The sequence below is a fragment of the Ambystoma mexicanum genome, chromosome 9, assembly GCF_040938575.1.
Source record: "Ambystoma mexicanum isolate Mex_15411 chromosome 9, UKY_AmexF1_1, whole genome shotgun sequence".
Lineage (NCBI taxonomy): Eukaryota > Metazoa > Chordata > Amphibia > Caudata > Ambystomatidae > Ambystoma > Ambystoma mexicanum.
The window spans coordinates 752,338,170-752,350,738 of NC_090931.1; the positions used below are offsets into that span (position 1 = coordinate 752,338,170).

The following is a 12,569-nucleotide window of genomic DNA, read 5'->3' on the forward strand; positions in this document are numbered from 1 at the left end:
ATGCCCGTAGAATTATTAGAAGTAGCATTCCAACAACTGCATTTTCCAGCTCACGTTGCAAAACAACACACTGCCTCAGATATTCAAGAGGATTGGTTTGTTCCTAATCTACACAAATACTTCACTAAATTTGTGATTGAATGTACTACATGCCAAACTTACAATTCAGGAATGACATTGCGAACTCTGCGTGGCACTTTGCCACGTCCTATAGGTCCATTTAGAGAACTACATATCGATTACGCCGATATGGGAGAAAGATGTAACGGAGCAAGATACTTGATTGTGGTGGTATGCCCTTTTTCACGGTGGGTGGAAGCGGGCCCCTGATCCCATCCTGATGCAAAATGTGCTGTCAAGTTCCTTGTGCGAGAAGTATTCTCACGGTGGGGAATCTGTGACGTGATCCGTTCAGACAACGGCACGCACTTTGTAAATGACCTCTTCAAAGAAGTGACCTCCCTTTTGGGGTTGAAACACAAATTATGTTCGATTTATCATCCAATGGCCAATGGAGTTGTGGAGAGGATCAACAGGCTGCTCAAAAGCAATTTATCGCAATTATGCAGCACGTTGACAAAAAATTGGGTATATTGTCTGTTCCAACTCAGAAACCAACCATGCAAGGATCATCATTTAAGCCCGCACGAAATTGTGACGGGAAGGAGAATGCACACACCGCTCTCCCTTGTTAGGAGGGCGTCTGATGCGCACAGGGCTGCCACAGTGCTGGGAGAAGAGTTTAAGGAATACCTAACACAGCTAACGTGCGCAGTACGCAGCATAGCAAAACAAATTGTTTCACCATTTACTGAAGATGTAGCAACAGACACCTCCATGCCGACAGCAGACAGCCCGGAGGGGCCTTTAATGCCAGGGGAGCAAATTCTTGTCAGAAACTTTGTAAGAAGGTGGAATTCACCAAACGTACTGGGTGCACCTCTCAGACGTAAGAAGGGCACACAGTGTTACACCTCCCCAAAGTGAAACTGACTGTGTGGATGCCATCATTGGCACAGGTTGACATGATGACTATTGCAACTTAGACAGGGAAAGTATAGGGGAAAAGCAAAGGTTTTATATATTTGTGTGTCTCTCTCACTCTCTCTCTCTCTCTCTCTCTCTCTCTTTTCTTTTCATATAAATCGTGTTGTATTTCTATTTTTTTTTCCTAATTTATTCCATGATGAAATGAAAAGGAATTGTTACATGCCTAACTGAGTAAAGAAATGGAAAAGAATGAATAATTGCAATTATTTTTCTTCCATATGACTTAACGAATTTGTCTCGCCCACATAGGTTCAACATGAGCCAATGCGACAAAATGGCTGAGCAAGCTGAAATGTTAGATAGAAATAGGCATGCCGCTAGGGCCAGTAGATTAAATAATTTGGAATGTGTTATAAAATATGCTGCCATATTGTTTGCAATAATGATGTTTTATCTTATTTGGTATAATGTTGTTTTATATGTGGCAAATGAAATGAACAAAGGGGGGAGCGGAACTGATATGACAAAACCGGGGTCTAAACTAATATGGACTGAAGCAACGGCTATTTTGAAGGACACTTATAACATTGAATTGAATGATAAAAATATAACATTGCCCCTTGTACAATTGCACGTAAACGAAACTGCTATTCCATTGTTGAATAATACTGGAGCCAAGGAAAGAGAGCTTGGATGGAATGCAAATGATGATTACTATTGGTTAACTGATTCCAGAAATACAAGCAAGCGTACACACACTGCACCAGAAACCACCACTGAATACACACATGTCACAATGAACAACATAGATGAAGCATGGTCTAGAATATTCCTGCTGCAATATCCACTAGTTGGTACCCAATTAAAAAACAGAAGGAGGAGAAAAAGGGGGGTGGCAAAAAACAGATAAGATATTTATCATAACTTGGGGTTAGATGAAATAGAGAACCCCCGACACCCTGACCAATCGAACAAATGGAATTTAGATATGAGCACCGCAGCAAAGCAAGCAAGTAACGAAAGTTGTTACGTGTGCTCACTTATTACTCACGCAACTGGAACCCCAAAAATGTTAATCCCACAGGAAGTACTCTTATCTGAGGCCAAATGTTTGATTCATCTGATGCTGTGTAGAATAAAAAAGACATTTCAAGCACACACAGTCACTATGGAAAAATTGGAAAACGAACAAACTTGCACCTGCAGACGACAAGGAGTAATCTGCCTCCGGGAGCCATTTTTTGTTATAAAAGGCACAAGATATGCAGATGACAAGTGGCATGATGAAACGATTGAATGCAAAGCTGAGGGGCTTCGAGGGCTGCCAGATGAAGCATACGAATGGGCAAAAGAAACGTGCATCCCCATCTGGACATAGCATATCACCAAGCTGACATGGGTCACACCCCTGGAGAGACCCATAAAGATTCAAAAGGAAATACCACACGAACTTTGCTTCCATGGAGAAGGGAAGGTGAACATGGGAACCGTGCGGCAGTGCAATAAGACTTTAATAATGCCAGTCATGAAAAAAGGCACTGCTGCATTAATGGACATATACTGGATCTGTGGCAAACAAGCTTAACTGCATCTCCCAGCATCCTGGAGGGGCACTTGTGCCCTAGCCACACTTCACTCAGCACTAATGGTGATACCAAAGAGCCACGTCCAGTTTACAGCAAGGCCTTCGGCTGACACATCGACAGCAGGGCAATCGGCTGAACCATCGACAGCGCCCGATGAGACAATCATAGAGCCCCCAGCATACAAACTATTGTCAGAAGAAACTTTGAAAACCAAGTTGTCACGCAGAAAAAGATCCAATTATATTTCGTCCAAATCGTCAGAACTCCTTGCTAAAATCCCACAACAGTACAAGCTTTTCTCAGCTGCAGAAACATTCTTTGCATCGTTCCTAGCACCAGGAGTTCAAGCAAGGGCAAACGCGAAATGGCTGCAGATAACGTTGGCCAGCTGGATGAGCTGGGAGCTCATCCAGCTGGCCAACAACACTGAAGAAGGATTCAACATCATAAAAATAGAGCTCCGTGCACTGCGCCTGATGACGATGCAAAACAGATATGTCTTAGATCTTATCACAGCGATGGACGGTGGTGTTTGCAAAAAAATTGGGGGGGGCGTGTTGCACGTTCGTACCAACTTCCGATGCTGATAACGGGACACTGTCACATGTGATAACAGCAGTGCATAATTTAGGAGAAAGAATGAGAGCAGAAGGCGGAGTAGACCACAACACGTGGTTCGACAATCTGTTCAGCTGGATACCATTGTGGGTAAATATCGCAGCAGATACTCATTCCCATCATAGTCTTTCTTCTCTTAATATTCTGTGTGTTCCAACTGGGACTAAGATACTGTGAAAATAATATGCCTAATTCAGCAATGATTATGGTAACAGTGGGCCGACAGACAACGGTGGCTACCATGATAGATGCCCAAGTACAAACCGGAGAATACACCACACCACAGTATAGGATGACTGCCATCTATAGACAGTATGGGGACGTGGTCGATAATCTACATTACACTACCATTAGAGAACCAAAAAACTTGCTGTGGTATAACGAGGTATGGATAGATTTAGATGGGGATGGTGGGATATACTTAATGGTCACCCCAGAAGAATATGCAAGAAGGAGTAACAGCTTAAGAAGTGTGTGTAAAGCATGGATGCCAATAAAGGGTACACCTGCTTGGGATGAGGCTGTGGCTGAAGCTGAGCGCTACCGAAGGGAAAACGGAAAGAACGAGATAAAGTAGTTTGTTACTTTAGATGTAACGAAAGGGGGGAATGTATGGGAGCGAGGGGTCCTCAGGCCCCCTCGCATCGTACGCTCCTCAATACAAGTCTGGGACCGCGTGCCTCTGGTAGTGGTATTGCCCCTTGACCACGGTTGACTGCTACATAGATGGGACTACTGAGCAGGACACGGGGCATCCATCTTTTGTGCCTCCTTTCGACTCCATCTTGGGTAAACAGGCCTCACTGTGATAGTACAGCAATGCTCAGCTCCCCTTTCCACCGCAGCAGCCAAGGACAGAGACACACACACACACAAGGCGCGCAGGCCACTGGCTGGCCCCCACCCTTGCACTCCCCCTGCGAAGGTAAGCTCTGCGCTTCCATTCTCATGCTGAAGCTGGAGAAAGTTGCAACAATCAATATGCTACATTTTTCTTCCTCTGAGATCACTGTTTGCCTGAAAACCGGCATGTGAACCAGGATGAGCTAAGCACTTTCTGCTCGATTTGTCCTCATAAACGTGCAAGCCACCCACCCCCATTAGAACAATTTATTGCCATCCTGACCCTGCACCCCCTGTAAGGTATTTCTTTCAAGTGCCAGACCCTCGCCTGTGCTGCGAAACCCACCCAACACACCCACTACTAACCTTAAGCATTTTTATTATTATATATGCTTTTACTTGCACTAATGAGTTTGAAACCTAGAAAGAGATGCGAAACATAGCCTGATTCTTTTACATGCGCAATAAAGGTCAAGGCCTTCAATTAAAGCCACGAATGACCCAATTGTACTGACAATAATCATTGTGTGCAACTTATGTAGAAATGTGACAAGTAGCATAAAATGTTTTAAATAATTTGTTATTTAGTATGTAACAATACTAGCTTAGGTAGTGACCACAGTGACTGGACCCTGACCTGCATGGAGCGCAAGATGTTTGACGTCCGTCAGCTACTCAGCCAACCAGGAGGAAGAGATGCTACCCACACCTACAGCACCACACCGTATGGCCAATCGGGTCCATTTAGTATTTTTTGTTAGAGTTACTTTAACTAATATAAATGTTGGCACTGATGTAAAGGAGGGAGAGAGTTTTTTGGGTTATTTCCTAGCTGGAGAAATAAACCATCCTTTGAACTCTTGCAGCCGGGTCTCAGTGCCTCTTTCCGCGACAAAGGTGTTTGTCTGCTATTTCATTTTTTCTCTCACACGTAGTAAGACGGGGAAAGGCACCTACACAGGCTTGATCCCCCTAAGCGAGGCACTGAAATTTTTCCAGCACTATTTTCTGCCGACGATGCAGTACTTCTGGCAACATCACCTATGGGGCATCAGGCGCTGCCTGGAATGTTTTGTCGCCAAATGATCTCAAATAGGCTTGACTCTAAACAAGAGCAAGACTAAAGTACTGTTTTTTAGACCAAAGAGATCACAAAGTATTGTGCATGCCCCATGAAGGTGGACGGAATCAATCTTGAGAGAGTCACCTATTATGACTACCTGGGAGTTAGATTCACTGACACTGGGGCATGGTCCGGAAAGGTAGATAAATCACAGGTTATTCTGGAAAAAAATAGTGGCAGATTGAGAAAGTTCTTTGTAGATCATGGGGAAAGAGCAGTTCCCCTGCTATTAATATCTACAAAATACAGACTGCCTCTGCGGCTCTTTACAGAGCCGAACTATGGAGGTGTACTAATTGCTAGAAACTGCGGATCTTGGAGAATACGTATTTAAAAATCTTGAGGCTCCCAAGAAGTTTTCTAAATGCCCCCTTGTTGATGGAATGTGGCCTGGAACTGATAGTCTGACAGATAGTCTGGAAACCTGTATTTTATTGGATACGACTATGTGTCACGCCGGAGCTCGAAAAATACTGAGAAGCTCTTATTAACTTACTTAGTGTCCAGGAGAGTCTTCAATCCCATTGGAGAAACATGTAAAGCATCAGCTGAGTGTGTTAGGCCTGAGTGATATGTGGCAGACGCCAAAGAATTTACCACGCTGTACTAAATAAAGGTAGACATTTGCTGTTAATCAGGCCAGGTAGGAATTTCTTATGAGCTCCTGTTTAGGTTTAAAGACAGGATTGGAATACATATCGTTGAAAACAGAACAAGGAGCCGAAAAATATTTAGATTTGATTTTGCTGGCATATGCACACACACTGTTCATGGAGGTCAGGACTGGTACACTTAGGACTGCAAAATTCACCAGTGGCTGGAAAGCTAGTAATTCCGAATCCTGCCCGCTGTGTGACTCATGCTCAGAGACAATCATGCACATCCTGTTATTCTGTGATCGATACAAGGACTTGAGAAGACTGTATTTACTGCCTCGGTTTATGAAATCTTGTGTTAATCATGCCACGTAAGCTGTAGATATATGTTTACCAACTGGATCAATTAATGACACATATTTTGTGGCAAGATTTATTTATCGAGCCTGGTCACATAGAAATGTTCTAATAGAGCAACTGAGTAATGTCTGACCACTAGAATATTACTTTAATTCTTTTATAACTTTTTAGATACATATCTGTATGTACTGTTTGGTTCTTTTAGAATATTGTTGCGTTTTATGTATGGAATATGCACCCTTGATGTCATGTATAATTATTTATTGATATTATGTTGGATTTTGTATGCTAAAGGCATACTATCCTAGTAAGTATTTACATGTTGTCAGGTTGCTTTACTAGGGGATTCATGCATTTTTCAAATAAACACTATAAGAAGGTATTACTGTAGTCCTTGAATGATCAAAACTTAAATATGTGTAACGTTAAGCTTAAAAGGTATATCGTCAAGTGCAGGGGGGTTAAAATCCTGGGTTCATTGCTTAAAGAAATAGTGTAATCTCACTGTGACTTAATTGCAAAGTGTAGTCATTGGAAGTGATAGATGGCCTGATTCACAAAGCGTTTTCCTATGGGATTGCACCATTATAAAATGCTTCTGTGAAACAAGCCTTAAATCGACACTATTTAAAAAAAGACTGCCTTACAGTGGAGCAGATTTCATGATTTTAGGGAGAATATGGCATTTCCTACTGCTCCTCCATTAGTGGTCCGTGATACGCCAGCTAGAATTGTATTATTGTTGCAGCGGCCATCCCTCAGTTTCCAGATCACTTAATTTGACAGGCAGAAATATAGTCTCACCAGCCAGTCACTGCACCAGAGATTATAGCATAGCAGACTGACATTAATTCCCTAGCCCTCTTTCTGCCAGTATCTGAAGTAGCCTGGGCATTTCAGAGTACTACCACAAATGAGAATAAGTGAAACTGCTTGCTCTGCCCAGTTATGCTATGTTTTGGATTCTTACATAACACACCTTCTCCCTGTTTTCAGTTTCTTGGAGCATCAGGAACTGCAAGTGAAGGGCTAATGGAATAAGGCAGGGCAGTGCAAGGGTGCTTTGTTGCAATGCTTATGTTTTGCAAATCTGAAAATATAAAGCTGTCTGTATGTAGTGTGCACGTTTTAGCTATTTTGTGACTTGTCTAGAGCAGTGGTTAATTTGCGCTCCATGTTGCTAGAGTAAATTGTGCAGTGGACTGAGTCAGAGTGGTGTTTACGGAGCATGGAGAGTTATGTTGATGTATCTATGATAGGTTAGTGTGGTAATTAGGTAAATTAAGCATAGACATTACGGTTGCTGTACTTTCCATTGTGTAACCCAGCATCGGCCCCAGGTCTGTTGTGCACCCCCCCTCTGTACTGCCTAAGCCACCGACAAGTGCATACCATCAGGGGTTCAGTTCTGTTATTTGGCTGATACAGCCGAACAATACAACTGAGCCCCCTGCTGTTCTAGTAAAGTGTGTTTAAGGGCTTCTTGCCGCCAGCTCAGTGTCATGTAAATAGTGTCTATTACAGAATCCCTTCTTTAAGGCACTGTTCTGTTTACATGACATTGAGCTGGAGGCATTGCACCCTTTACTTTCTGAGCCGTGGGTGTGCTCTTGTGTGACTGCAGCCTCTGAGCGCACACACCTTGAGCCCGCTCTGGTGTAACCTATGTGGTTTTGATGCTGGCATTGTGTTGAGATGTGTGGTTAGGCTACAAGATGCTACGTTAGGTGATGCTATGCCATTACACAAATTCAGGGACCACAGTCTAGCTCTTTCTGACTGCCCACTGACATCTCAAAGGCACTGTAACTGAATAAACCAACCATGCACCACCTACAACTCAACCAACGCAGTAGCCACACAAAGTCTATGAAGTTACCCACTCCCGGCCCCCCAAAAAAGTTACAATATAGTTGCGCCCTGGGTTCACATCCGCTGTTGCGGCTAGTCCACCAAGGTAATACATTTCTAGGACTGTTGACCTGTTATGAATGTGCCCTTTGAGTATTCCATAAAGCAGACAACTTCACGCTACGTACTCTGGGCAATCACACCCGCTGCTGACAACGTCTAGAGCGTCAGCGGCACGCGCACGCCTCAAGAACACAGCTCCATAGAACTGGGATATTTCGAAACAACGAAGCTGATTGCGGAACACAGTGTGAGTCTCCGCCAGCCAATAGGCGCCGAGGGATCTGAGCGAGCGTCACAAAGGGCGGGGCGGGTAGACTGTTCCATTTTGCGTAGATTGCTGTGAAAGCTTTTTTCCCCATTTCATTCTCCCCGAGCACGCAATAGGTCGTTGTGGTAGAGGCTTGCACCGTGAAACGATACATTCTTTTCCCAGGGGCCGTTGATTGCCTGTTTGCGCCTCCACGAAACCCCACGGCTGTAGGACTTTAGGATAATGGTCGTGCCTCCATGTATATAATCGGAGACTCACCACAAACGCGGTCGTGTTTGTGAAAGGAATAACGGTGTGGGTGCTGCAGAAGCACGACGTGATATAACATACTAAGGGGCACTATCACTCCACACAGTAGTGACGTTCACCGTGTCTCCGGCTCCAATACAGTGGGTTCTAGGAGATGCAGCTTTAAAACCTCGACTCCCTAGCTCTTAGTGTCTCCTGGCTGCTTGTTTACACTCCTTTTCCCGTGCAACACGGGAGCAGACCCACGCTGTTGAAGAGGCGCCTCTCCCTGGCTGCTGGTTGTTGCTACCTCACCGAGACCTCTCTAGGCAGGCACACCCCGCGCCCGTACTCCCGGGACAGTCAGCATAAAGCCCCACTGGTGCCTGCACACACGAAGTTCCATCAGTAGCGCACCCCTGTGTGTCCGGGCAGCGCACGCCCGCGTCAAGGGATGCCCGACTGCCCCCGAAGCACTCCGTCATCGCCATGAATGGGTTCAGCGAGGGACAGGTCTTTATCAAAGACATAAAGCCCGGCCTGAAGAACCTGAATGTGCTCTTCATAGTGCTGGAGATAGGTGAGTGTGGGCCGGGCTCACTAGCACGTTCCTTGGCTCTGCTTGAACACAACTTTTCATGGGACAATCGCCTAAATCATGGCACTTTTAATTTAGAATGCTCTAGCACGCTTGTTCCAGCACCTACTAATTTATAACATCCTGTATTCTGTTCCATTCCTAACCCCACCCCCGGTTTTCTTTCAGTGGCTGGAAAACTTAAACGTGCCCCTGGTAGTTCCACGGGGGTGGTGCCTGTGACCTGGTCGAATCCTGTTTTGGGTCAGGGTGGGTGAGCTTTCTTGCTGTTGTCGCCCTATAAAAATCGGACTTTTTTTTTACCTACTGACTTTGCTATGGATTGGGTTTGAGGCTTTGCCATGGCAAGGGGTAGTTGGATGTGCTGGGGGTGCGTCTGCTGATGGTTTCGTATACGGCTAGGACTGGGTATTTGGTCGGGTGTTTGGTGTCTTGGATTGTGGGTGATGGCATTGTCTTGGCACGAGTTAGCACTTGGATATTGCACTTGCAGCGGTTGGTTTTCTGAACTCTCGATGTCTCTCAGATTTCGGGCGGTCGCACAGAAACTGGCTGGGAGGACTGCTAGGCGGGGACTGATGTACTGGGTGCTGTTGACTGTGCCATGTTATGACGGAGGCATGGTTGCTTGTTTGTTGGCTGCACTGCCAGCGTGCTGATTTCTGATCGCAGGTATTGCACTTCACGGCCGGGATTTCTGGGCTGCTGGTGGTTGCCTAGCCTCTTTCGCTGCCTTGGCAGCACCACGCTACCCTCGCACGTGCTCCCCCCGCCGATTCATTTCCTCCTCACGTTTATGGTTTTGCTGGGTCACTGTTAAGCGCGCCCCTCCCTTCGTGCCGTCATGCGAGTGTAGTCGGCGCACACGTTTCTTGCGTGCTTCCCCGCCATCGCCTTAAGATCGCTTTGTCTTGTTAACATTACATTGTTTTCAGTTAATTGAATGCACCATAGCATGTGAGCTCTACCCTCCCAATTGCCATCCCACATTGTCACAAGTCATATACTCACGCATGTTTCATTTATTCCGAATGAATTACCCTTTTAGTGCCGGCTGGGTGACCTTTTTGAATTCTCTTCTGACAATATGCATTTCCCTAACAATACAGTATTACCTCCACCCATTAAACTTGTCGGGAAAGGCACAACCCTACACTACAAATACACTTGAGAGATATGCGTAAACATTCTGAATGGCACAGGGAATGCCGGGGGCTGAAAGAGGCGACTGTTCCTGCAACGGGTGGCTTTCCTAAATTACCTTTTGGTCTCCTAGTCTGATAAAGGACAGGGCTTCACACTGCTTTTGTTACTGAATACCCTCAAAGTTATGAGGATACACCTGGTCTTCATTTGAAGAACAGTCTCCAGTCTATGCTGCAGTCACTGGAGCTTGAGGGACATACCCCGCCCCTCTTACAGGGAATTCATGACTAATGTTCTCAGAAATTCTGACTCATTAATTGAGATTGGGAACAGGTGACCGAGCCTCTGACGTGCTTGCATGCCTTACTTTGATGTGAATGTTTGACTTGTTTGCTTCCTTTTTTTTCAGGCATGGTGACCAAAACCAAAGATGGCCATGAAGTCAGGTCTTGCAAGGTGGCCGATAAGACGGGCAGTATCACCATTTCGGTGTGGGATGAGATTGGGACTCTGATCCAGCCAGGTGATATTATTCGATTAGTCAGAGGGTATGTATTCATAGGACTCGTCCATGGAGAATTTATTTAAGGTGTACGTGGAAATGGTCCATGACCTCTCAATGTGCTTTTTGGTCTTTTTGTTTGCTGGTATAGCCAGTAAAGATGCCAGCAAACTGCTGCTATGTTTTGGCATTCAAGGGGAATTGCAGAGGCACTAGAATTTTATCAAGTCTACATCTAACAGCATGAATTGATCTACTTTTTGAAATGCATGCAACGCCCACACAGTGTTGCTACTTTATTTATTTCGCGGGGGGTTCCGGGGGGGGGGGAGAGACTTCTGGTTCATCCTTTGAGCCACGTGAAGTGCCATCCCCCAAAGTGACATCACCTGCATGTGTCAGTGGGCGACACATGCTAGGACTTCGTTTCTTTTTCAATGTCTGCTAAAACTACAATGTGATGACTAGAAGGCTTGAACTGGAGTTGTGATCACTAGCATTGCTCCGCGCAACCTTTCCTGTTGGTCGTTGTTGGCATGACCAAGACTGTTCCCCTTCTGTAATGGGAGAGATGGATAAACAATGGCCTAGTACGCTGCTCCGAGCAAAGCTAGTGCTCATGGTGTTAATTTAAAGCCCGGCAGCCATAATTTGTCCAGTGCAAAGATGCTGCCCCAATGAAAGAATTTGCCTTGTACGCTTTCCAGTTACATTACCTTTTTGATTTTACTTGCTTCCCCTCCAGACCTGCATTTATTATAGATCAACCCTTATTTTTCACCTATCCTGCAGGTAAACCCACACAACAGATACTTTGAATATAACTTGTAAATTAACTTAGTTGCTGGGGGCAACAATCTGTGCAAGTTGCTGATCACAAGTTTAACTCTTGCAGTGCACAGCTTGAATTTAACATCTTGCCACCTTAGCGTTTGCTCAGACCAGCCCTTCTGTATTAACATCTTGCATTGTACTTCTGAATCAAATCTTCCTTCCACGTCACGGTTTGTGTGCAGGAAGCCTTTCCCTCTGAACCATCTTACTGTTCTCCCTGCTTCTCCCCCCCCCCTGCCTGCCCCCGACTGGGCCCTTGGCCTTATTTAACCGTAGCACTCTGGGCAGCCCCCTGCGGCAAAGGGCAGCTCTAGACTGTGTTTGCATGTGGAGCATGCAGCGCAGCCGTCAACCAGCAGCGACTGACAAGGTAAGAAAGGTGCGTGCAGGGAGAACAGCCATTACTGCTCCCTATTTACTATTCCTCCTCTCTTATTACTCCTATTAGCTAAGCTTGCAGTCTGTTGCACGTCGCTTAGTTTGTTATCCATATCTTGCGTTTGGTGCATTGTTTAGTCTTGCACACCTGCACTGCCTGCCTAGCAGCCCCCGCACTTGGAAACTGTTTTTGCATCCCTACAGTCCCACTACTACCACTTGACACATGATGTCTGCACTTGCCACCTGCTGGCCGTTAATTTTACTTATTGTTGTTCTATTCCCATTTACTGCACTGTCCCTTCTCCCGCACTTTCCCCCTTCCCATGCACTTGCGTGATCTGAATGATACCTGGCCTAGTAGGATCGTTGTCTGTCCTCCCTTTGATCCCCCTCCCTTGCCTCGTCACGCCTTGAAACACTTGTGTATAGGCGTGTTATAAATGCAATCATCATTAGTTAGCCATATTGGGATTTTCCCCTCCTTCCAGTAAAGTCGAATATGGGTGTTTTGCATTGCTGGTGTTTGAAATGTAGGCGTTTCTCCCTCCAGTCCATTTTCTGAGCTTTTTTTCCCTCTAT

At 45.4% G+C, this 12,569-nt stretch overlaps 1 protein-coding gene across 3 annotated transcripts in view; it reads left to right on the forward strand.

Moving 5' to 3' along the window:
* Positions 1 to 8,353: 8,353 nt before the first annotated feature.
* NABP1 (nucleic acid binding protein 1) overlaps positions 8,354 to 12,569 on the forward strand; it is a 58,410-nt gene continuing 54,194 nt past the window's right edge. The window contains exons 1-2 of one of the 3 annotated variants that reach the window (XM_069615685.1): positions 8,354 to 9,109; positions 10,683 to 10,821. In XM_069615685.1, the coding sequence (XP_069471786.1) occupies positions 9,019 to 9,109; positions 10,683 to 10,821 (230 nt within the window). In that variant the 5' untranslated portion in view covers positions 8,354 to 9,018. Of the gene's footprint in view, positions 9,110 to 9,589; positions 9,800 to 9,977; positions 10,085 to 10,682; positions 10,822 to 12,569 lie in introns of those variants that run through there. The other 2 variants (XM_069615686.1, XM_069615687.1) reach the window with 2 other exon arrangements.